General features: G+C 51.4%; 2 protein-coding genes and 1 long non-coding RNA gene across 7 annotated transcripts; 1 reads left to right on the top strand and 2 right to left on the bottom strand.

The window, feature by feature from the left end:
• Nucleotides 1-1,483: 1,483 nt before the first annotated feature.
• On the bottom strand, nucleotides 1,484-14,402 carry LOC147345172 (uncharacterized). The gene is made up of 8 exons (XR_015154575.1): nucleotides 14,238-14,402; nucleotides 12,141-12,404; nucleotides 9,815-9,860; nucleotides 8,775-8,922; nucleotides 8,081-8,256; nucleotides 7,472-7,575; nucleotides 2,069-2,240; nucleotides 1,484-1,685 (listed from the first exon to the last, which is right to left on the bottom strand). It is a non-coding gene; the product is annotated as an uncharacterized LOC147345172 (long non-coding RNA).
• On the top strand, nucleotides 7,492-18,473 carry TLCD3B (TLC domain containing 3B). Of its 5 annotated transcripts, none has more exons than XM_086375058.1 (5): nucleotides 7,492-7,616; nucleotides 12,345-12,428; nucleotides 15,344-15,578; nucleotides 16,670-16,765; nucleotides 17,400-18,473. In XM_086375058.1, the coding sequence occupies exons 1-5, from the start codon at nucleotides 7,492-7,494 to the stop codon at nucleotides 17,685-17,687; spliced, it is 828 nt and encodes a 275-aa protein (XP_086231184.1). In that variant the 3' UTR covers nucleotides 17,688-18,473. The 5 variants fall into 5 exon arrangements, with proteins under 5 accessions (XP_086231184.1, XP_086231188.1, XP_086231185.1 ...); XM_086375062.1 differs by lacking the exon at nucleotides 17,400-18,473 and adding an exon at nucleotides 16,890-17,100; XM_086375059.1 differs by lacking the exon at nucleotides 7,492-7,616 and adding an exon at nucleotides 11,245-11,515.
• A 347-nt stretch (nucleotides 18,474-18,820) lies between these two features.
• On the bottom strand, nucleotides 18,821-19,572 carry FIMP1 (fertilization-influencing membrane protein 1). The gene is made up of 3 exons (XM_086375070.1): nucleotides 19,509-19,572; nucleotides 19,031-19,189; nucleotides 18,821-18,912 (listed from the first exon to the last, which is right to left on the bottom strand). The coding sequence occupies exons 1-3, from the start codon at nucleotides 19,570-19,572 to the stop codon at nucleotides 18,821-18,823; spliced, it is 315 nt and encodes a 104-aa protein (XP_086231196.1).
• Nucleotides 19,573-25,342: the final 5,770 nt, after the last annotated feature.

Here is a 25,342-nt window from a genome sequence, read left to right as displayed (position 1 = left end):
CTTCCATTCACCGTGCGGTGGGTGGGGGACCTGAGATGCAGAGAAAACCCAGGCAATGAAAGACACCTCTGCAGACCTGGGCTTGGATGTGGGAAGGGAACCTAGCAGTTCTGATTTTTATCGAATACTTTCAACTCCCTCCTCTGGACATCAGATAATATTGCCTCCCAGAGATGAAGAAGGGGTTCATCAACCTCCTCATTATGAAAATGAAAGATCTATGCTTAATTACTTCTTATCACTGAGGGAATAAGAAGCTGAGCTGAGTTAGAGCATCAGTAGAGACCTCTTCACAGCCTTGGTCTTCTTTCATCCTAACAGTAAAATGAAAGTGGAAGAAACTATCATTTCCAAAGTTTCTAATGTTACAGATAGAAACAAATTAGGACTCAGTTGAAAAGGAATTTTAGAACCAGGCAAGATATAGGTTTGAATTCTAGTTATGTCTCCATGTGTCTAGGTGACCTTGGGCGAGTCAGTTGACTTTGCCAAACCTCAGCCTTCCCCTGGCAAATAGGGATTACATAAGAAACTGACAAGGTTCATTGTGATGATTAGAAGACAAGTATGTAGAGCAACTGATACAGAAGAGGACTCAAAAAAAAAAAAACAAAAACAGAACGACAGGGGGACTCCCCTGGCGCTCCAAAGGTTAAGACTCCACACTTCCACTTCGAGGGGCACAAGTTCAATACCTGGTCAGGGAACTAAGATCCTGCGTGCTGCAAGGTGCGCGCATAAATACATAACTAAGTGAACAACAGAACCATTAACGACTGTCACAGTGAATATTTACAGTGCCACACTGGAACTGTGTTTCCATACATCTCATTCAGTCATCCCCGAGCCCTGTGTAGAGGGCTGCTCTTGTCCTCATTTTGTAGATAAGAAGCCTGAGGCTCAGAGGAGTTCAATCACTCACATAGGTTCTCCTGGTTAGTAAGTGACAGAACTAAGATTTGAGCACAGGCAATGGGACTCTGGGTATTCAACTGAAGCTCAGAGAGGTTCTGACACTTGATGAAAATCACACAGCCAACCCATGAGAGGAAAAAAGGGTCTGGATGCTTGATTTTCTCACTTTAGCTCACCTGTTGTGCCCTTTTCTATTGTACAGATGAAGACTGGGACTGAACTTGCCTGAAACTAACTTGGGACAGATACCAAAAAAAAGCACTAAATAATAAATGATCTGGCATGCTGGCCAGGACGCACCCCAGAGCACAGGGAGGGGGAATTGAACCCTTTCCTGGGTATCATGTGGGAAACAAGCTTATCGTTTACTTATTCACAGGCTTTGATGATAATCACACCTGCACACCTCCGCAGGGCCGAGGCAGCACAGCACCCAGGCAAAGAAGATGTGCGAGTCAGCATATGGACTTAAAGGAGGCTGAAAGAGCGGGGAAACGGTAAACTCCAGGTCCAGGGTGAACTGTGTGACAGGTGTGTGAGGTCCCCTTGGGGGGTGAGAGAGAGACTCACCTGAGGGGCCAGGCTGGGGCAGGAAAGCTGCGGCTGAAGTCGTCGGAGTCTTGATGGGCACGGTGGCAGTGCCACCCCTCGCTGCCCCTCTCCCTGAGGGCGCTGCCAGCTGCTTCCAGAGGCACTGGTAGCTTGGGACTGCACCCCCAGCCAGGACTGGCTGGTATGTGGGCCTTCCTTCTCAGGATGTTCAGATACTCCTAAAACTCCCGACAGGGGACCAGGGTGTGTGGAATGCGTCCCATCTTGGGTTTATTTTAGATCAAGAGTCCCCAACCCCTGGGCCACCGACCAGGTACTTCCCGTCAAATCAGTGATGGCATTAGATTAGAAATATTGTGCACAAACATATAATGAGCTGGAATCATCCTGAAACCACCCCGCACCCCTCTAACCCACCCTATCCTCCCCCGCGCAACCCACTCTCCCCCTCCACCTCCAACCCCCTGGTCATTGGAATAATTGTCTTCGACCAAACCAGTCCCTGATGCCAAAAAGCTTGGGGACTGCTGTTTTAGATGGTACACCGGTCAGAAAGAAAGCGTGTGTGCACAGGCACACACACACACACACACACACTCACCTGAAAGCCATTCTCTTTCCAGTTCTCTTTCAACACGTCTGATTATTCCAGGACAAAGGCTCCTTTTGCTGCCAGAAGCCCTTTAACACCTCTCTATCCTTGCTTGTCTTGTCTTGTTTTTAACAAAGAGAGAGAAGGCCTCGGGCTCAGAATTCTGAGCGTGGGATGATATCTAGCGAGAATGTAAGAACAAGTTTTTTCATTTTATTTTGTTTACCTTATTTACAACAAGTGATATTGGTTTTCAGTTTTTTCAGTACTGATAAAATGTTTCCTTTCAACAGACATGGTTAAAAGCAGGTACTCTGGAACCCAGACTATAGGTTCAAATCCCAGCATTGCCACTTCTGACCTGTGTGACCTTAGGCAGGACACACGACCTCTCTGTGCCTTGATTCCCTCATCTGGAAAAGGAAATTAATAATGACATCTCCAATGGGACTTCCCTGGTGGTCTAGTGGTTGAGACTTCACCTTCCAATGCAGGGGGTGAGGGTCAGATCCCTGGTGGGGGAGCTAAGATTCCACGTCTTGTGGCCAAAACAAAGCAAAACATAAGACAGAAACAACATTGTCACAAATTCAATAAACACTTAAAAGTGGTCCATATAAAAAATTTTAAAAAAATAGTATCTCCCTCTTGGATTATTGTAAGGATTATATTAGTTAAAATATGCGAAGGGCATAGATTAGTGCCTGACATCTGGTATATACTGTGTGTGTGTGTTAGTCACTCAGTCGTGTCCAACTCTTTGCAACCCCATGGACTGTAGCCCGCCAGGCTCCTCTGTCCATGTAATTCTCCAGGCAACAATACTGGAGTAGGTAGCCAGTATAAATGTTTGTTATTATGAGCTTATATGTGGGGGAGGACCTGAGGCTTAATGAACACTTCTTTGGAAATCCCACCATTTCCCACCTGAGGAAGTGAAGCCTTGGAGAAGATGATTAAGCAGCTGAGCAAGGATCTGGGTTGGTCTCTGGATTCCTAATCCATTTACCAGCCATCTCAATCTTCGATAATTAATATCACCTTGCAGCCTCAGCTTATTCATGGACAGAGTGGAACTAGTACTATCTCATTGGATGTTGGGATGCTGTGTGTAAAGACGGTTCAGACAATGAGTTGCTATGATATCTCCTTGAGAGTCCCTTGGACTGCAAGGAGATCAAACCAGTCAACCTTAAAGGAAATCAGTCCTGAATATTCACTGGAAGGACTGATGCTGAATCTGAAGCTCCAATACTTTGGTCACCTGATGAGAAGAACTGACTCATTGGAAAAGACCCTGATGCTGGGAAAGGTTGAAAGCAGGACAACAAAGGAACAACAGAGGATGAGATGGTTGGATGGCATCACCGACTCGATGCACATGAGTTTGAGCAAGCTCTGGGAGTTGGTGATGGACAGGGAGGCCTGGCGTCCTGCAGACCATGGGGTCACAAAGAGTCAGACACGACTGAGCAACTGAACTGATGATGTCTCCTGTGCATTCTCAACAGAGATAAGAGGGTAGAAATTGGTTCAGGGGTGGGGATCTTTTAAATATTGATATTCTGGAGTGGATAGCCATTCCTTTCTCCAGGGGATGTTCCTGACCCAGGGATCAAACCCAGGTCTCCTGCATTGCAGGCATATTCTTTTCCATCTGAGCCACCGGGGCAGCCCTATATAAAGCGCAGATATATAGGTGCCTACAAAGGTCCACATAGTCAAAGCTATGGCGTTTCCAGTAGTCACGTACAGACATGAGGGCTGGACAATAAAAAAGCCTGAGTGCCAAAGAATTGATGCCTTGAACTGTGGTGCTGGAGAAGACTCTTGAGAGTCCCTTGGACAGCAAGGAGATCCAGCCAGTTGGTCCTAAAGGAAATCAACCCTGAATATTCATTGGAAGGACTGATGTTGAAGCTGAAGCTGCAATACTTTGGCCATAATAAGAAGAATTGACTCATTGGAAAAGACCCTGATGCTGGGAAGGATTGAAGGCAGGAGGAGAAGGGGTCGACAGAAGATGAGATGGCATCACCGACTCAATGAACATGAGTTTGAGCAAGCTCTGGGAGTTGGTGATGGACAGGAAGGCCTGGCATGCTGCAGTCCATGGGTTCACAAAGAGTTGGACACAACTGAGCGACTGAACAACAAATACAGTATATCTATGTTATCAAAAGTACATGAAAAATGGTCATTAGGAAACAGAATGTCTAAAAAAGGGTGGGGAAGCAATAGTGAAAAGAAGTTGAGAAATACTGCCCTTAACCAGCAACTCGGGTTGCTACTCATAAGTGGGTTGTGAAATAGGCTTAATGGGCCATGATAAGCAATTTGGGAGATAAAAAATGATAAAAAGGGAAAATGATACAATATAGTGTGCCCTGCACATAATCAGAATCTGAAAGTATTGTGAGAAAGTTTGGCATGTGTGTGCATGTGCTGAGTCATGAAATGTGTCTCTCTGTAAAAAAATGGTGAAAGCCATTGCTCTAAACCACGGTTTTTCTTTTTCTCCCCTCCTTACTTATCTCTCTCAGGCAAGCCCATGCAGCCTTGGACTGTTTTACTCTGAACAGGAAGAACCTGATAAGGAAAGAAACGTGGAAGAGAATGCCCAGATTCCAGTGAAACTAGGGCCCAACCTTTACCAGCTCATGGACTCTCCCCTTCCTCAGTCTCTATTCCAGGGTAAGCCCATGGCTGCAGAGGGCGACGACTGGCCCTCCGCACCAGAGGGGAAAATGGCTTCCTCTTCACTGCCTCCCCTAATATTCCTCCCTCTGCCTCCCTTGTCTCCTTTCCTCTCTGCTCCCACCTTGGAGGGCAGCAGTCCTGTTGACCAGGGTCTGAGTCCCAGCGCTGCCATTTACTGCACAATCCCAGAACAAGTCATCTAACTTCTCCGAGCCTCAACTGGACAGCTATAAAATGGGGGACATTTTTCAAAAGACTGCAGTGATGCTTAAATGGGATAAAGTATATTAGTATTTTAGTGCCTTGTGTTCAGTGAGTGCCCATGTAGCTAACAGGCTCTGAACCCAGGTTATCCATGTTATCTCTATTTAATCCTTGAAATGAGCTTACACAGGAACAGGGAAGGTGACAGGGCAGACTTGCGTCAGGCTATCTGGTTTCAAACCTCAGTTCTGTATCTTTCACATAGTTCTTTCTTTGTGACTGCGGTGTGTCCCTTTTTAAAAGGTGCCTTCCTCATAACCCCACATAATGATTTCAGTTTACATTATTAAAGTGGCCAGCTGGGAAATATAGTTTTTTAAGTAAGTACACTTCAGTCTCCAGCAAAATAAGATGTTAAAGATGGATACCGGTTAGGCAACCAGAGTCTCATTTTCAACAGTTTTATCTTGCTCTTGATTTAACCTTTAATTTTCAAAGGCCCATCCAGAGGAGGAAATATGGAGTAAACAAGTAAGAACTGTTAGCAGAGATAAGCTCTGAAAATGTGGATGACATGTCTAAATTGTGTTCAGTGATGTTTTGTTCCTTTTTTCTCTTAACCTTTCAGTTTCTTTAGGAAAATGAGTTTATGAGTTTTCTATATCCATTTAACATGAGAGACCAATACATTCAGAAAATATGGTTGAAAAAAACCATATTGCATAACCTTGGAAAAGGTACCAGTTCTCTCCATGCCTCTGTTTCCTCACCTGTAAAATGGGTACAATAATACTCCCCATCTGCAGCGTTGTTTTGAAAAAATGACTTAATATTGCTAAACACTCAGATCAGTGTCTGTATAATTAGCATTTAATGAGCTGGCATTATTATCCTAACTTCACAGATGAAAGAATTGAGGCCCACAGAGATTAGCCAACCACCACTCAGGGAATGGAAGAGCCTAAATTTGTTTAACGTTTTAAAAATTCTAGGAATTTCCCTGGCAGTCGAGTGGTTAAGACTCCATTCTTCCACTGCAAGGGGTAAGGGTTCCATCCCTGGTGGGAAACTAAGATTCCACATGTCTCTGGGCACCATTAAAAAAAAAAAAAAATCCAGTTGACCTTAAAATGCACATAGGAGGTTTATGTGTAAATGCCCACGATCTATATAAGGGCATTCCCAACCCCTCAGAAGGCTCCCTGAGGTCTCTTCTCAGTACATCCCACCAAGTTAAAAGCTGTTCAGATTTTTCACGGAAGTTATTTTGCCCATTTGCAACTTCGTCCAAATGGAGCCATACGGTATGTTTCTTTTATTATCCATTATCCGTGGACTCTGAATTTGAAATTCAGATGCTCCCACCCTAGGACCTGCTATCTTAACTGTTATCCTATACCGCCTGTTAAAGCACTGACTGCTTGGGCTGCTCTCATTTCCCCCACCTCCTCTTCCTGTCCCCTCGTTCAGCTCTACCCTTGAATCCTAGTTGTCCTTCAAACCATCAACGAATTCTAATTGATCTGTTCTGTGTTAGACGGTTTCCGCCCCCTCTGCCCCGCCCCCAAGCAGGCCCCTCTGCCATGAAGCATACGATAGGGCACATGTGTCAAGAAGTGGGCCAATAGGAAGATGGCATTTTCCAAACCGTCCACCAGTCCACCAATAGGAAGGTGATGTTCCCGCCCCCTCCAACTGCCTCTGTAGAACTGCCTCCACCTCGTGCCCTTGCAGTTTGACGCCTTCCTTGTATCCTGAAAGGGTCCCCTCAAAGCTGCTTAAGGGGTGCAGGATGGCAGGCCCTTACTCTCTTCATCCTTCCTGGGCCTTTCCCACCCCTCCTTTCCCTGGAGTGGATGGGAGAAGAGGCTCTTCCAGACAAAAATAACATATATGTAAATGTTTTCAAAGGTTTTCCTATTGTTTGTTTGCTTTTTAAATGGGATAATACTTAAGAGTTTTCCTTTTAAAAGAACTTCTTTTTTTTCTAATTTCGGTTATCTTTACAGTCTAAACACCCGCCTCCTCCTTTTTTTCCAATTTCTGAGTGCAGATGAAAGTCACCAGCCTCCCTCTCTAGCCTCCACCTTGCCCTTCCCAGGTGAGGACCTAGGAGAAGGGAGAGGAGACACAAAGAGGTTAGGGTGGGAGGATAGAGCTTGGATGGGGTGAATTAAGAAATCACAGGCACATACTTAGAATCGAAAGAGAAAGAAGGAATTTTAAGGTGTGAGATGGGCTGGGAGGTATAGACCAGCTTCTTTGATTACAAAGAACATAAATTAATGGAACTGGATTGATAAGACAAAATTAGGATGTCCAGTTGCTCAAGGATGAGGCATATTTAAAGTGCAATAAGGATCTCAGATCAGGAAAGAGCTATGCCTGATGGATTTTGATGGTTACAGAAAAATGCATCCTATAGACCACTGAGTTATAGGGATTGGCGGGGATGTGGTCTGTGAGTCTGAGGGACAATGTGCTGAGGTGTTCTCCCAGCCATCTTACCTTCTCTACCCCAGACAGGCATGCCTCTGCTCTTTGTCCTGGGCTGTATCTTCTTCCCGCTGAGCTTTGCTGTCCTCTGCTGGGGTCTGCAGAACCATTCCAACCTGCGGATGGAGAAACAAGAGGCTGTTTTGGTGGCATCCAAGTAAGAGGACAGGGCAAGGACATCCTTCCTGGGGCCAGGGCTGGGGAAGCTGGTCTCCTACTTCCAGGAAGAGTTAGTGATGAGAGCAGAAGCAGGCTGTGTGTGTATGTGAGGGTGGCTGGGTGGGCGTATAGAATCGAAAGACACTCTCTATGGGATCTCTGGTTTCCCAGGTGGTTCAGTGGTAAAGAATCCGCCTGCCAATTCAGGAGATGCAGGAGACTCGGGTTCCAACCTCGGGTCAGGATATCTCCTGGAGAAGGGAATGGCATCCCACTCCAGTATTCTTGCTAGGATAATCCCATGGACAGAGGAGCCTGGCGGGCTACGGTCCATGGGGTCACAAAGGAGTCTGACACAACTTATCCACTAAATAGCAACAACAATGGGATCTCTTGCAAGCCACTTAACCTCTCTGAACTTCAGAGTCCCCATTAGTAAATGGATTTAACAAGAATACTCACCTTCCATTCTTCATGGAATGTTGTGCGAGGGTAAGGTGAATTCACATCTATAGAATAGGGCTAGGGAATTCCCTGGCAGTCCAGTGATTAGGCTTCAGTGCTCTCATTGCCAGGGGCCTGGGTTCCATCTCCAGTCAGAGAACTGAGATCTCATAAGCTGAGCCACCTGGGAAGCCCTGCATGGCCAAAATAAAAATAAAAATAGTTGTTGCAAACTCCTTCAAGTGACACAAGAGATATAGGCTCTGTGCGGACTGCCTGAGCCAGAGGACTACGTTTATCCCAACGGGGGCAGCAACTGCTCGGCTCCAGCCAAGCATCATGGAATTAAAGTGTGGCCCCAGTGTTGTCTGATCTTCTCATTTTTTCTTAAAAGTTGAACTTTTTATTATTATTCCTGGGTCAGGAAGATCCCCTGGAGGAGGGCATAGCAACTTACTCCAGTATTCTTCCCTGGAGAATCCCATGGACAGAGGTGCCTAGCAGGCTACAGTCCATGGGGTCCAAAGAGTTGGACATGATTGAAGTGACCTAGCATGCATGCACACTACAAATTTATGGTCTATTTGACAAAGATTAGTAAAACACTGGTGAACTATCCCCAAACCTTAGGGAGGAGGAGGAGCTGGCAGAAGGCAGAACTTATAATAGCTAGGTGTCTGAAAGACCCCCCCCAAAAAAAAACAAACCCTACCTGTTTTAATCTCTGCTATCCAAAGTGAAGCCACAGCCCCTTCACCAGGTCGGTGGTCCTCAACCCAGTAGTCAGGGTGGCTCGCTGTCACCTGTCCTCGCCCGAACGCAGCACCATCCTGAAGCTTTGCCCATCTTTGGCTTTGGCCCTATGCAAACATGGGTTTGAAAGCCAGCTTTGCCAATTCTCATAGCTGTGTTATCTTGGGCAACTTTTTTGTCTTCTTTTTTTCCCTTAAATGTCTAAACCTCAGTTTCTTGTTTGTAATATAGACAAAGATGCTATAATCTGGGAAGGTTAAATAAGAATAAATAGAAACCACTTCACCCCGCGCCCAGTACATAGTAAACACTCAGGAAGTTGGGTCCCTTTTTCCTTTAAGTGAAGCCCTGAAGCCAGGAAGCTAGGTCCACTGTTGACTCTTAACTTCTTAACTTCTGCTGCCTAAGGCCAGAGACTTCCCAGGGTCTGTTTCCACAGCAAGCCACTAGAGGGCAGCACAAAATAGCAAATCCCAGTCCTTTGGTTAGGCTTTGGACAGGGAGAGGCAAATCGTACAGTTGCTATGGAAGCATATCTTAGGGCAGACTTGGAAACCAAAGTATGGTTTTGGTAGCAGGACCCCACGTCATGCAGAAGTCTACGGGGAGGTTGAGTTCAGGATGAGAAGGCCGAATTCTAGGGAGGCGGCATGAAAGTGTGAGAAGCTGCTCAGAGGCCGGTGTAGTTCTGGCTGAGTCTCTGAACTGCAGCGAGACCGTGGCCAAGGCACTGGGCCTCAGTTTCCTTGCAGTGGACTGAGGGGCTCAAATCAGGGGCCTTTCCCCCATGGAAACTGGGCTGTGAAGTTGCAGAGGAAGGGGAGCTGGGACCATCATAAACCTGACGAGGAAGAGAGTGACCAGGGCCTTGAGGAAGCCAGGCAGCCTGAAGGACACAGGCAGGGGCATCCTCGGGCTTGAAGTGAGTTTTCGGAGACACTGTGCTTCCTCTTCAAAGCCTGCCACCCAGTATGAGAGGGCTCCTGTCTTCTTAGCTACCTGGTCTTAGGGAGAGTCACTGAAAGCCTCGGGACTATTGCTTGACCTGCAAAAAGGAGATACATGCAGTTACCTCAATGCTGTTACAGTAGTTAGAGGTGGTCACGGGACAGTCTCACAGTGGAGTTGGGACCCAGAGGCACCTCATGTTAAAGTATGTGTTGTTTTGTTTTTAGTCGCTAAGTCATGTCTAACTCTGAGACCCCATGGACGGTAGCCCCACCAAGCTCCTCCATCCATGGGGATTCTCCAGGCAAGAATACTGGAGTGGGTTGTCATTTCCTCCTCCAGGGGATCTTCCCAACCCAGGGATCGAATCAGCATCTCCTGCATTGGCAGGCATGTTCTTTACCATCTGAGCCATCAGGGTCTTATACCTCAGAGTTTTGGAGGTCTCTGAATCTGATACTGTGTTAAGGTGTATTTTTATTCCCATCCATTCCCTAAACTCAACTTTCCGAGACAGCGAGCTGCACTAACTTCTGGTCCCTTCCCAGGGAATCTTCTTACTCTCTGTGGGAATGGGTGCCCCTAAGCTGGGACCCCAAGGCAGCTGAAGAATAAGTATTGAGAGGCCTTGGCGGAGGAGGAGATGGCAGGCATTTGCAAACTGCTGGTGGGAAACGGGCTCAGGCCCATCTTGGGGCCCAGGGCCACCCTCCCAGCTGGCCAAGGAGCCCCAGAGGAGAGCAGTCCGGCCCTTGGCCCTTGTCCTCAGCAGCCCCCTGTGCCTGCCGCAGCGGCTGTCTCTTTAAGGGCCTCCCCCTCCCTCTTTCTCTGCTCCCCCCATCTCTGTCGCAGCCACTGCTGTGGCTCAGAGCTGCATGGGGAGACGCCGCTGCAGGTCCGGTTTCTGGGTGTCTGGTCGGTGCCATCAACTCCCTCCTCCTCCCCCCGCCCTCCCCAAGCTGGTGATTTCCCCTCCCCCCGCCCCCTCCCCGCCGAGGGGGCAGGGGGCTGGGCCCGAACTCTCCATAATGCCCCGGGGCTGCCTCTGGGCCGGGCCGCGGGCACTCTGGTGGCAGCGAGAGGCGGGAGAGCGGTGCTGACCGCTGACCGCCTGCCCGGCCGCTCCTCGGTCTCCCTCCCCTCCCTCCCTCCCTCCCCTTCAGAGCTGGCACCACAGTCCCACCCCCACCCCCACCCCGCCCCCTCGGGCCCTCCCAGCCTCTCCACGTAAGCCCCCCCCCCACCTACCTCGCTCCCTCCCCTCCCCCATCCGCAGCCTCCTCGTCCTGTCCCCTCTCCCTCTGTCCTCTCACCCAGTCCTCTCCTCCCCGGCTTGCTCCCAACCCTCTGGCTGGCTCTCTCTGGCTCCCTTGCTCGGATCCTCCCCTTCCCCCAGTCTCTCCCATCTCCCCAGTCTCCATCTAACTCCCTTTCTCTGATCCTGGGCGGGTAGGGCTCTCCAGTCCCATCCCCTCCCCACCCTGTCTGTCCCCTTTGTGCCCCTTTCTCTTCTTCTCTCTCCTTCCCCGGCCTGGCGTCCCTTCTCCACCCCCATAACTCCCTTCAGCTCGGTCTCCCAGCCCTTTCCCAGTTGCTTTCGGGCTTCCTGCTGGAGGGCTGAGCCACCATGCTGACCCCCATGGTGGCCGGGGGGGTGGTGTTCCCCGGACTCTTCCTCCTCTCCAAGAACACGCTCCAGCGGCTGCCCCAGCTGCGCTGGGAGGAGGCCGACGCGGTCATTGTCTCAGCCAGGTAAACTGCCTGCCTTCCCTCCGCCCCCTCCCCTTCCCAGGCTGCATGGGGATGGAAGGGACCCTTGGCCGGATAGGGACCAGGGGCTCCTGAAGTGGTCGGTGGGCTCTGCCTCCAGCTTCCTTCTCTCTGCGCTGCCTTACTCACTGTCCCAGGAGACCTCATCCAAACCCAGCCATCTGGTCTACTAGGATTCAGTCTGCTCTGCTTCCCTTTGCCATTCAGCCTCCTACCCTCCAAAACAGGGCTGGCATGTGACCAAAACATTCCTATAGGATACTAGGGAACACAGGAAGGAGCCATGTATCATTGGGGGGGGGGAGTTGCTGTGTCTGGGGGAATGAGGGACAGATAAGTGAACGGTGGAACTCTGCACAGTCCTGGAATGCGGGCCAGAGTTGGGGAGGGGAGTGTGGTGGCTGGCAAGCAGAGAGCGGGAAAGTAGCTGGGAGGGGAATCAGGGGCAACCGAGGGGCCAGGGATGACCCACGATGACTAGGCAGCTGAGAGGTGTAAGAACAGGCCCAGGGCTTCCCCCCACCGTCCTGTGCTGTTACCCCCTGACCCCTGTCCCTTCCCTGGAAGGGACCTTGTTATCTGCCACTGGTTCTCGGCATTGTCTCACCTCACGATGACCTCCTGGGTGTCCTGAGAGGAAGGCAACTCCGTAGCAGTCCTGGAGGCTGAAGTGGTGGGGCTGAGTCCCAGGCGAGGCAGCCTGGGGAAAAGATGGGCAGGGAGCACCCGAGAGGCACAGAAGCTGGACAGTAAAGAGGAGGAACCAAGGGGCACATCTCCCTCCTTTACAGCTACTTCCTCTTCCTCCTAGGCTAGTGTCCTCTGTCCAAGCTGTAATGGCCTCCACTGCTGGCTACATCGTCTCCACCTCCTGCAAGCACATCATAGATGACCAGTAAGTGCCATGAGACCACCACTTCCCCCATTCCAGCAGCCTATATGCATGTGACCCTTGAGTGGGGTACAGATCATCCGGGGGACTCCCTCAGTGAACTCCAAGCCCTTAACTTGGGCTTGAGCAAGTTAACTACAATAGCTGCAACTCAACACCCCGAGACAAATTTATCCACATCCTGTCCTTAAAGGTCAACACCAGGAGGAGAAGTGGGGAGCAAAAAGGATTCTCAAGGCAGCTCCTAGGTTTCCCAGCCTCTTGGATCATAGTAGGTTCTGAGTGTCATTTCCTCCCCGCCCTCCTCCCACTCTTTCACCCCCTCAGACCCCATTTCCAACCAGTACCCAACTGGGGTGCTTCCCTACTCGTTCGTGCCAGGCTCACCCCTCATCTCCTCCCAGAATCCAGGTGTCCAGTGCCAGCTCCGTGCGTGAGAGGGACAGATGACACAAAACAAGGCCACCAATGGTTAGACAGTGGGGTGGGGAGTGAAGGGTGAAGAGGCCAAATTTTGGCACTCGGAGCCGATGCAGTGCCTGGTGCTTGCCAAAAGAGCCCAGGCCGGAGACGTGGGGCAGGAGGAGGGAGGAAAGGGGCCCTGTCCGTGGTGCTGACGGGCCAGCTCAAGGTGGACCCAGGCTGTCATTGCTGCGAGTTGCCTGGGAGGGTGCTGATGATGCCCATGCTTAACTTCTGATCCTGTTCCTCCTCTCTGGTGGCTGCTGAGCCCTGGGGACATGGTCTGGATGACCTGACCTAGAGGTGTCTCCTCTTTCCCTTGAATTCCTTCATCTGCGGAGTGAGGTCCACCCCTATCTGGAAGGGCTGCTGCAAGGAGGAACTGACTTTGTGTCAGAAGCCTACAGCAGTCCTGGCCATACAGAGTGGATGCTAAACTTCTTCAGACCCCCCCCCTCCCCCGGGGACTTGGCTTCCTCCTGCCCTTTTCCCCCATTTCCCCTCCTGAGTCCAAGAGGAGCCTGGATCCTCCCCCACCCCCACGTTCCCTTCTCTCACCTTCTCACAGAGGTCACCTTCCAGCTCTTACATGTTCTCCTCCCCGTCCCCCTAGTCCGTCCTTGTCCCTCCCTACTTAATCCTCAGGTAGGTGGGAGGATCAGGGTTAATCCAGGGGCAACAGCTGTTCTTACCTCTGAGCACCTAATTGCTGAAGAGGGTGGGGATGGGTTTAACCCTTCACACCAGAGCCCAGTGGTGTCACCATGTCTGCTGTGGCTGACTCCCTAGGCCACTCTCTGCTCTAACTTCTCTCAGGCCATTTGGACCCCTTTCCACCTTCCTGCCTTTCATCTCTAACCTGGGCTGCCGCTTCCTCTCCTCTCTCTCTCCCTCCCTCGCTCCTGGTCACGCACTCCAGCATGGCTCTCTGCTTCTTTTTTCCCCTAAAATCACCCCTTCCAGGCCAGCCTTCCCCAGGGTTCACCTTCTCCTTTCATGTCAACCCTGGTCCTTAGCTGGCCCACCCCCAGGTCTCACTCCACTTCTCCCTTCAGCAGCCCCTCTTATTCAGTCCTCATATTTGCGTGCCTTCCAGCTGACTTTGTTTTCATCTATCTGCCAAGCCTGGGGAGTACCGCTGGGTTTGCCTCTTAGACCTCCCGCCCCCACCTCGAACCTGTCACAGGACTACAGACTTCTGAGAATGCACTCCATGTGCTGACTCAAGAAGAAAAGTGCAGTGTTGCATATTCATGCACTTTTCATTTTTGTTTACTCTCAAAGCACACGGAACTTTCTCTGCTCTTGGCTCCTTTTGCTCAGCGTTTTCTTCTTAATGCTTAGCTGTACCTGAAAAAACAAGAGGTGGGGCCACATTTGGGCAGAACAAGCAGCACTGACAGCATCACCAGTTTCCATCCCAAATCTTCTAGAGGGCAGCAGGGCTGAGAGTGAGGGCTATGGAGCCAGACTTCTCATGTTCATCCCTTGGTCCGGTGACCTAGCCTCTCTCACCTGTAAAATGGGGTGACAGTCATACTTACTTTTCACAGGCTTTTTGTGGGAAGTAAATAAGTTTGTGCTTGTAAAAGATTTAGAGTATTGGAATAGGGCCCTCGTGTAATAAGTAGTCGATTAATGTCAGTCAAGGCTTCCCTGGTGACTCAGACAGTAAAGAATCCGCCTGCAATGTAGGAGACGCAGATTTGATCCCTGGGTCAGGAAGATCCCCTGGAGGAGGAAATGGCAACCCACTCCAGTAGAATTCCATGGACAGAGGAGCCTGGCAGACTATAGTCCATGGGGTTGCAAAGAGTCGGACACATGACTGAACCACTAACACTTTCACTTAAATGTCAGCCAGTATGATCTCTCCCCACCATTCCTACCACTTCTGCTGTAATTTGTCCTGATCTCTGCTGTCTCTTAGAGCTGGTCTGGCCTGTTTTCTCACTCTGTCTCAGCCCTCAGTTCTGTGACTGTCTTTTGGTCTGTCTGCCTTTTTCTCCTAGCACATTGCAGAGAGACAGAATATGAATGAATTAATATGAAAAATGAGTGAGAGGCTTCCCTGGCAGTCCAGTGGTTAAGACTGCTTGCTTCCACTGCAGGGGGCACGGGTTCAGTCCCTGGTCAGGGAACTAAGGTCCCACTTGCCATGTCGCGTGGCCAAAAAGAAAGAAAGAAAAAAATGTGTGCATTCTGAGCTCAGTCCGGGTTTGAACCCCAGCCCTATTGCTTACCAGCTGAGTGATCTTGTGATCACTTGGGCAAGTTTCTTGCCCTCCACCTTGGGATTCCATTGTGTCATTTGAGAGTCTACTTCTGTCTCAGGGTTCTTACAAGTATCACTGGAGATTTGACTCCTGTGATGCATCCAACATAGCCCCCAGCACTTGGCAGCTGCCTGTCCATCTCCTTCCCTTATTGACCCCACCCCTCTCTCTGCCCGACAGACACTGGCTCTCTTCCGCCTACACGCAGTTTGCAGTGCCCTACTTCATCTATGACATCTATGCCATGTTCCTGTGTCACTGGCACAAGCACCAGGTCAAGGGGCACGGAGGGGACGAAGGCAGCACCAGAGCCCCGGGCAGCACCTGGGCGGTGGCACGTGGTTACCTGCACAAGGAGTTCCTCATGGTGCTCCACCATGCGGTCATGGTGCTCGTGTGCTTCCCGCTGTCGGTGGTGAGTGGGGGCTGCTGGGAACTAGGGCCCTGTGTCCTGCTTATGCTGGTACTGCAGGAGCCTAGGAAGCCCTGGGTCCAGGTCCCCGCAGGATGAAGTGCCCCAGGGAGGGTTTCCTGAGCTCCAGCCCAGCCCCAAACAGCAAGAGGTTAGATCATGCCCAGCTGTGATGTTTTGGAGCTGGTAGCTCAGTTGGTAAAGAATCTGCCTGCAATGCAGGAGACCTGGGTTTGATTCCTGGGTCAGGAAGATCTCCTGGAGAAGGAAATGGCAACCCACTCCAGTATTCTTGCCTAGAGAATCCCATGAACAGAGGAGCCTGGCAGGCTACAGTCCATGGGGTTGCAAGAGTCGGACACGACTTAGCAACTAAACCACCAACCACCACCACCACACACCACTGCAGGCTTCCCTGGTGGCTAAGATAGTAAAGAATCCGCCTGCAGTGTGGGAGACCTGGGTTCGATCCCTGGGTTGGGAAGATCCCCTGGAGAACGGAATGGCAACCCACTCCAGTATTCTTGCCTGGAGAATTCCATGGACAGAGAAATCTGGCAGGCTTCAGTCCATGGGGTCGAAAAGTATCAAACATGACTGAGTGACTTTCACACACATGTACACACACCACTGCCTCTGAGACTCAGGGCTTCCCAGGTAGCACAGTGATAAAGAATCTGCCTGCCAATGCAAGAGACACAAGAGATGTGGGTTCAATCCCTGGGCTGGGCAGAGCCTCTGGAGGAGAAAATGGCAACCCACTTCAGTATTCTTGCTTGGAAAATTCCATAGACAGAGAAGACTGGTGGGCTACAGCCCATGGGGTCACAAAGAGTTGGACACAACTGAATGACTGAGCACACACACATGCCTCTGAGACTCAGTATCCTCATCTGTAGTATCATGGATATCATCTCACCTGCAGGAAGGTTGGAGGGATACGGGGGGTTAGTGCTCCCAGATTTGATACTGTTCATCTGTGCTCAGACTTTCAGAGTGAAGCATCTCCAAAAGGGACAGAGAGGAGACAGGGAAGGAGGACAGGTGTTGCCAGGAATCCAGGCTCAGGCCAGGCTGTTTCCTTCTCCTCTCAGGTGTGGCGTCAAGGGAAGGGAGACTTCTTCTTAGGCTGCTTGCTGATGGCAGAGGTCAGCACCCCCTTCGTCTGCCTTGGCAAGATTCTCATCCAGGTGAGAGGGCGCTGAGGGTTTACTAGCTTGAAGGGAGGATCAGGGAAGGGTTGGGCGCTTTTAGGAACCGATCTGGGATTATCCCCTGGTGGCTTAGTGATAAAGAATCCACCTGCCAATGCAGGAGACACGGGTTCAATCCCTGGGTCGAGAAGATCCCCTGGAGGAGGAAAAGGCAACCCACTCCAGTATTCTTGCCTGGAGAATTCCATGGACAGAGGAGCCTGGCGGGCCACAGTCCATGAGGTCTCAGAAGAGTGGGACAGGACCTAGCAACTAAAAAACAACTGGGATTTTTTAAAGGACAGGTGGAGTCAGGTCTGGGAGGGGCTATCAGGTAGGATATAGGGGAGCTGTCAGGGCAGAGGGAGAGGGGGAGAGGGGGCGGGTCCTGGGGCCCCTAACCTGGCCCTGTCCCAAGGAGGGAAGGCCGGTAGGTGGGCGGAGGGGGAGGTGGCCCAAGGGGCTGAGTAGGGGGCGTGGCCGGAGGCCCTGACTGCCCGCCCCGCCCCCGTGTGCCTTCCCCGCCCCTCTCCCCGCCCCTGTCTTCCCGCCCCGCCCCCATGTGCCTGCCGCTCCCCTGTCTTCCCGCCCCGCCCCTCACCCCGCCCCTGTCTGCCCGCCCCACCCGCAGTACAAACAGCAGCACACCCTGCTGCACAAAGTGAACGGGGCCCTGATGCTGCTCAGCTTCCTTTGTTGCCGGGTGCTGCTCTTCCCCTACCTGTACTGGGCCTACGGGCGGCACGCGGGCCTGCCCCTGCTCGCCGTGCCCCTCGCCCTCCCTGTCCACGTCAACCTGGGCGCCGCGCTGCTCCTCGCCCCGCAGCTCTACTGGTTCTTCCTCATCTGCCGCGGGGCCTGCCGCCTCTTCCGGCCCCGGGGCTCCCGGCCGCCCTCTCCCTGTCAGACCCAGGACTGAGGGTGGGGCCGAGGGCGGGGGACCCTCCCCATCCCACCCCCATCCCCACTGCGTGGGAACAGGGCTCTGGGGCCGCTGGGCTAGGAGTGGGAGCCAGGGGCCTCTGGCCCTGACAGCCCCCCGGAAACTGACAGATGGACTCCGACGGGGTCGGGTCACGTCCCTTCAGGGGCTGGGGGCCGGGACCAGGGGAGACCGAAGGCAGGAAGAGGGGACCTCTCCCCACAGTGCCTGAGCCGAGGGGTCGACCCCCTCCTGCATACCCCTTTCTCCATCACGTCCCCTGGGCCCTGGAGAAGCGAAGAGGAAGAAGGCGCACCCCTTCCCATCCGCTTAGGGCTTTTGAGGCTGTGGGGGGTCTGAGGGGACCAGGACTCAAAGAATTGTGGGGGAGGCCCTGCTGCCAAGGCCGTCCCAGCCCCCCTGCTGCAAACTCCTCTGGGAGGGAGGCGACACCCCCTCTAACGCCCCTGGTCTAGTCATCTCCACAGCTTCTCTCCAAGGGAGGCCAGCCTGAGGAATCTTATTTATTTTATTTATTTATTCAAATTTGTTGGGGTGGGGGGAGGGAGGTGGCTGCTACCCCCCAGCCTTCCCAGTGCTGAGCAACCCCGGGGGGCAAGTGGGAGAGCACCCAGACCCTTCCCTGTTAAGCTGACATCTTGCCCCTGGGCCCTGGCATGTCCCTGGTGCTACAGACTTCTCGAGGCTTTCTCCAGTCTGGGGTCGGGGGGACCCTGGGAGGTGCTTTACAGACTGCTAATAAAGATATCAGCGTGAACGCCACCAAGGCCCTGTCACCCAGTTCTTTGGGGTTGGGGAGGGATCAAGAGTCTGGGGGCAGACAGAGCCATAACAGGTTGACTGTGGGACAGGGCAGGTCCCCCCAAGCTGAGCAGTCAGGGAGAAAGAAGCAAGGACTCTTATTACATCAGCAGGAGAGGAGAGCAGGCATGGGTGCCCAGGGCAGAATCCAGGGCTCTCCTCTGGCTTTTTAGGCCCCTTTCTCACAGCTCCTGTGGGGTGTGGAGATCAGAGGTTGGTGGTCACGCTGCCTCCCTGGGCTTTGGGTCCCTCAGCCTCTTCCCTGCAATGCTCTGGTGGGCGGTGGGTGAGGGGGTGAGGGATAGACCTTACATGTGAGTGCAGAACTGGAAAAGCAAGAAGAAGAAGGCCACCAGCAGAGCACCGACCAGGATGTGATGGAAGAGCCTGGAGTCAGAATCTGCTCGACAGTGACGGGGAGACAGGGGACCCTGGACTTGACTCCAACCGAAGGGCCAAGGGTGGACATCCTCCAGGCTCTGGCCAGGAGGACAGCCCTTTCTCAAGCTGGGTCATACCTGAGTTAGCAAAGATGACCGGTTTCTCTCCAATGAACTGGGCCACGGCCAGGAGCCTGGCTTGGTCTGAGTCTGGGTAATCAAAGAAGTCAGGTCTGTCTAGGAAGAGCGGAGATTCTGCTCCCCGGCCCAAGGCCTTGGCACTCTCCAGACTGGGTGCTGGGGACACAGAGCGAAGTCTATGAAAGAGCCAAGCAGAGCCCTGAACCCCACCCAAGAGGCTGAGACAGACCCAGGGCCCTGCCAGGCCACACAGCCTTCGTGTAGCTGTGGAGGGCCTTGATTTTGTTCCCAGAACTTCTTAGGGGTTGGCTGAGCCCTCCAGGAGAAGGCCTGTGCTGGGCAGGGAGGATGGGATAGAAGTGTGGAGAACAAACAGAAGAGCCGAGGCGTGGCCTCCCAGCCTCTGGGGGCGGGGGCCGGGGTGTGGGGGTCGGTGGCGGCATTGACCCCGATCCCCAGCCTTCCTCCTCCCCACCTGATTCTAGGGGCCCCAGCCTGAGCAGCCATATCCACACCCACACCCACTGCCCTGGCCTCATCACCCCTCCACTCCTGTGAAGAGGTGAGAGTTCTGTGATGTCACAGCCCAGAGCCATTCTGATTACACACTCTAGGGTGAGGGGAGAGAGGAAGTGCTAGGATCCAGGACCCTCCCCCACAAGCCCCTGGATTCAGAGGGGAGAGGTTGGGGCTCAGAGAGTCTTCGGGTTGATGCTGTTGATAGAACAGTAAGAGTGGAAGCCCCAGGATTTACAAATGAGGAGCTTGGTGGGACAATTTGCTGAAAGCCAGAACTGAGGAAAGCAGCATTTGTATAGCAGGCACAGTGGATTGGTGCGGGGGGGATGGAGGACAAGGCTAAACATCTCCAGTTACCCCCTTGGATTGACCGCAGATAGCATTTATTGAGCACTTGCCACGATGCCAAGTACTTTTCATGGACTGACTCATTTAACCATCATAACATCCTCTAAGGTAGGTACTATGTCCTCATCTTACAGAGGAGGGAGCCAAGACAGAGAGTGGTGATGTAGGCACCACACACTTCCAAAGGGCACCTATCTTTTTCCCTGGGCCCCCTCCTTGCCTTGTGTCCTCAAATGCAGGGGCCCAGGGATCTCCCGCATGACCCAAACTCCACCTCTTGGTGCTCCGCTGAGGACAACGCTGGGGTTAGCCACCTAGAGAAACAACAAGCATCTCCGCTAGGTGGCAGCAGTGTCTATGTCTGCCTGTCTGTTTCTCTCTCCTTACCTAAGGAAGACTCGGCTCCCAGTTTCCAAGCCCTCCCTCATCCCATCAGGTTGCCTCAGGGGGAATGGCAGGCTTGGGGGTGGTCAGAGGAAGTCCCCTGACCCATCTCGGGGCAGGTCTCTGGTCACGCCTAGAGGCTTCACAGACTCCCCGTCTCTGGGTAGGCTCCCCCACGGTCCATTCTGTTTTCCCTTTCTGGTTTCTTTTTTTCCTTTATATGTCACTTTCCAACAGTCACTTTCACTCTTGTGGGCTTCCCTCAGCGTAATAGTTAGCTTCCCTTCGATTGGCAGGTAGGCCTGTCTGTCAAACATCTGTCCCGCTCCATCCAAGCCCAGGGAGACTTCAGGGTCTTCTTGGTTTTGCTACACAATTGCCTGTTCAACAGTGTCTGACAAGTTCTGTGACATGCCCCAGTCAGACATGTGTCTGCGGTGTGTGAGGTCCTCTGTCCTATGGAAGGAGGCTCCTTCCTCCACTGGATCCCCACCTTCATCTTTCCGACCCTCAGGGACTACCCACCTATTCTCCTCACAGCAACCCTGGGAGGTACTTGTCAGGGTCAGCGTCTACTTCCTAAACAAGGAAAAGGTGCAGAGAGAAAAAAGAGGGGAAAGGAGGAGGCCGACTAACATCTACGGGGCCTTCTGGGGAACTGGCTCTGTGTCTATGTGCTCAGTCATGTCCCACTCTTTGTGACTGCATGGACTGCAGCCTACCAGGCTTCTCTGTCCATGGGGTTTTCCAGGCAAAAGTACTGGAATTTGTGGCCATTTCCTTCTCAAGGGATCTTCCTGACCCAGGGATTGAACCCTACATATATCTCTTCTCAGAAAAAGGAAGTGACTTGCCCAGTGTCATGTGAGGGGCATCAGGGACTCAGCCTGATTCCTAGCTCTGGCCCAGGGCTCCCTCTGCAGGCCTGTAGGCAGTTGTCCTCCAGGACTTAGCTGGGAGAAGGGGTCCTGGGAGAAGGGATCCAGACTCTTTATTTAGCCTTTGGAGTGAATTTGACAGTTTCCTGAGTTGCCTCAAAGGAACACAGCTGCCCTCTCTGCCAGAAAAGGCCCTTTGGACACAAGCAGTGAATTATCCATTCATTTATTCATCCAACCATTAAATAAATGTATCGAGCTCCTGTTATGTGCTGGACTCTATTTATGGCTTAGATAGAAATCACCAGGGCATGGTCTCTGCCCTGGGGGACCACAGGGGAGAGAGAACTCAGGGATGCACATTATTTGAGTGTAGACAGACTAACCCTAAGAGGCTGTCTACACTTGCTGTCATTGCTCACTCAGCTTTAATGTATCCTTCAAACTCTTCACAACTGGCTTCATCCCCACCGCTCCACTGAAGTCACTTTCGGTGGGTGCACCAAGGACCCCATAACTTGCCAAATCTAACCCTCACTTCTCTGTTGGTTCTGACTGTCAGCAGAGTGCGCACATTTTTGCCTCTAGGCACTCACCGATTTTCTTGACTCCTCCCCCTCTAAGCTGCTCAGGCTTGGACCTTCTCTTTTCTATCTATACCCTCTCTCTCTAGGTGATCTCATCCAGTCGCATGGCTTTAAATACTATCTATATGCTGGTGACTCACAGATGTATATTTCCAGCCCGGCCCTCTCCTCTGAGCTCCAGACTCCCCTACCCAACTTCCTGCTTCATGGCTCTGTCCAAAAACATCTCAAACTCAGTAGATCCCAAATACAGCTCTCAATTCTCCTATCCCAAACCTGTGCCTTCTTCCCATTGCAGCAAACAAGCTCGCTGTTGCTCTAGATGTTTTGCTCAACATAAAAACTTAGGAATTGCCTCAAACCCTTCCCTGTTTCTCTCCTGATAAACCCATAATCAAGGCCTGTTGCTTCAGGACTTCCCTGGTGGTCTGGTGGCTAAGACTCTGCGCTGCCAGTGCAGGCAGCCTGGGTCTGATCCCTGGTCAGGGAACTAGATCTTGTGTGCTAAAACTAAGAGTTCCCATGCAGCAACTAACAACAACAACAAAAAATCCAGCATGCCTCAGCTAAGACCCAGCACAGCCAAATAAGTAAGTAAAATGTATATATTTTAAAAAGAACTGTTGGCTCAATTTCCAATCTAAATCTCAAGTTCATCTACTTCCCTCTTCTCATTCAAGCCAACCCCATGTCTCATCTGGCTTATTGCAACATTTTGTGGACTGCGTGATCTCTATTCACTCTTCCCCCATTGAGAACAAACCAGAACATACGGAGCCACTACTTAAAACTCTCCAGTGGCTTCCCTTGAGCTTGTTACCCTGATCGGTGAGTCTCTTGTCTACCTACCCACTTCAGTTCTTTCCCAGCTTCCCTTCCTTAGCATACCCCAGCTTTTGCATACACCTCTGCCTCCCACTCTCTTGCCCCTTACTTGGCCCAGAAATTCTTCCTCATCTCCCAAGTCTCAGCAGAGACAACACTTCCCCTGGGAAGTGAACTTGAATTTTCTGACCGTCCCCCATCACCACATCAGTCTCACTGCACTGGAGTTGTCTGTGTATTTGTCTATTTCCCCTACAAGCCTGTGAAGCTAGAGATCATCGATCTTGGTCATAGCCATAGCACCACAATATAGAGTTAGGTATTCAATAAATATTTATTGGCTTAATGGATGGATGAAAAGCCTTTCCACCTCTAGACATACCAGGGCTCAGCACTGTCTGCATGCCCCCTACAACCAGCCAGAGCTCCAGCCTCATCCTCACCTTCCTGCAACAAGGCTTTCTGGAGGAAGCAGGTGTGGGCTTCTCGCCCAGCTTGCCCCTCCTCTCACTGCAGACCTAGGTCTGCCTTTCCTCAAACTCACCAGCTCTGATCATGGATAGCATCTCCCTTAGTCCTGCCTCCTTTCTTATCCTGGAGAAACTCAAAGGAAGCCTTATGGCTGCTTTTATTTTAAAAAGATATTATTTCAGGGTTTCTCTGGTGGCTCAGTAGTACATAATTTGCCTGCCAATGAAGGAGACACAGGTTTGATCCCCAATCTGGGAAGATCCCACATGCCGTGGAGCCACTACGCCCGTGCACCACGACTACTGAGCCTGTGCTCTAGAGCCCGGGAACCACAGCCACTGAGCCCACACCTCAGCTACTAAAACGCAGGTGCCCTGGAGCCTGTGTTCCACAGCAAGAGAAGCCTGCGCACCACAACTAGAGAGTAGCCTCTGCTCCTTGAAACTAGAGAAAAGTCCAAGCAGCTGTGAAGACCCGGCACAACCAAAATAAATAAATAAAATTATTTTTTAAAAGATGCTATTTTAGTGTATTCTTTTGAGTAGGTAACATACGCACATGGTACAAAGTAAACATTTCCTATTCCTGCCCTCACCTGCCTCATGACAGCCTCCTCAGAGGTCACCATAGCTACCATTTTCCTGTGCAGCCTTCCATAAATTTATGCACAAATAAACAAACATATATAAGTTCTCTCTCTTTTTTTACTCAACGGCAGTATTCCATTCATGCTCCTCTGTAGCTTACTTTTTTCAGTTACCATGAGATTGTGATGATGATTCTGTATAAGTACATAAAGAGCCTGCTTGTCATGGCTGCATGCTATTTCATTGTGTGGAACTGTGACATGACTGATTGAATCAGGTGGACATTTAAGCTGCTTCCAATCTTTTGCCATGACAGATAGGGTGCAGTTAATAATTTTGAACTTCTATTATTTTGCTCATGGGCCAAATCCTAAAAGCGGAATTACTGGATCAAATCTAACAGTGGTTACAGAGATGGTACCCATTTATCCACAGCCTCATCAACATTGTGTGTTAACGTTTGCTTTGATGGTTACCATGTGATCAATGACAAGTGGTATCTCAGTGTAGTTTGGTTTAACATTTCCTTTACTTCAAAAAAAAAATGGGGTAGGGACTTCCCTGGAAGTCCAGTGGTAAGGCTCCATGGTCCCACTGCAGAGGACATGAGTTTGGTTCGGCAACTAAGATCCTGCATGCCACACAGCACAGCCAAAAAAAAAGGGGGGGAGGGCGTAAAAAATCCATATATGAATAGTTATACTGGGTTGGCCAAAAAGTTCATTAGAGTTTTTCCTTAAAATGTTACAGAAAAATACGAACTTTATGGCCAACTCAATATCTTAGCCATTTTCAAGCACCAGATTCAGCAATACTAAGTATATTCACATTGATACACAACCTAAAATCACAATAGTTAATGATGACAACCTAGTGCCAGGCCCAGCTTGGGACAGCCTCTCTCCCTCAGTGGTGGTGAAGACAGAAATGTAAACAGGCATGACATACCAGCATCACCGGAGCTGAGGCTGTAAGAGCTCAGGGAGCTGGGGGCTGAGCTGGGGGTGTGGGGGATGTGTCTTAGGAAGAGGGGGTCCAAGGTGCCCTCTGAAAAAAGGAAAGATCTTCCAGGCTGAGGAACTTGGGTGAACAAAGTTCTGCCTGACTGAGACCCAAGTATGTTCTAGGAACTGCAAGTAATGTTCCTGAAAGCCAGCAAGATGAGTAAGGGGGATGAGATGGGAGAAGTCACAGTCTCAGGCCTTGAAGGTCACTGTGAGGACTTTGTCATTGGGGGCTGGCAAGTTTGGGACGGAAGAGAGCCAAGATCAAAGACTGGAGTTAGACTGACAGGTAGGTGCTGGGCTCAGGTGAGAGAAGGAGAGGAGAAGGAAGGCCTGCAGGGATCTGGGGCATTTAGAACGAAGCCCTGTGCCCCTTTGCACTTGAGGGTCAGACTGCAAGTGGGAAGGTGAGAGAAAGTGGATTCCCAAAGGAGATGCCAGCCCTAAGAAGCGGACATGGATCCTCGGGAGCTGGGTTGGGTCCAAGGAAAGAAGCCTGACCAAAGGATAGAAGCGTGAGGTGAGCCACAGCCTCGGGCCTCAAACTGTGAGGTTTCTCAGCCGGCGGCCGGGACGCGAGATCGCAAACCAGTGACCGCAGGCGGATCAGATCCCCTTCCCCAGCCCGCTCCTGGGTCATTGCGGTTCTCTAAGCCCCGCCCCACAGGCCCCGCCCCTACGGATATTGATAGGGGAGGCTAGACAC

This window comes from Bos grunniens, chromosome 25 (genome assembly GCF_055505025.1).
Source record: "Bos grunniens cultivar Pamir isolate PY7600 chromosome 25, Bosgru_T2T1.0, whole genome shotgun sequence".
Lineage (NCBI taxonomy): Eukaryota > Metazoa > Chordata > Mammalia > Artiodactyla > Bovidae > Bos > Bos grunniens.
The sequence above is the reverse complement of the archived record's forward strand: the minus strand, read 5'-3'. Positions and strand labels throughout refer to the sequence as shown.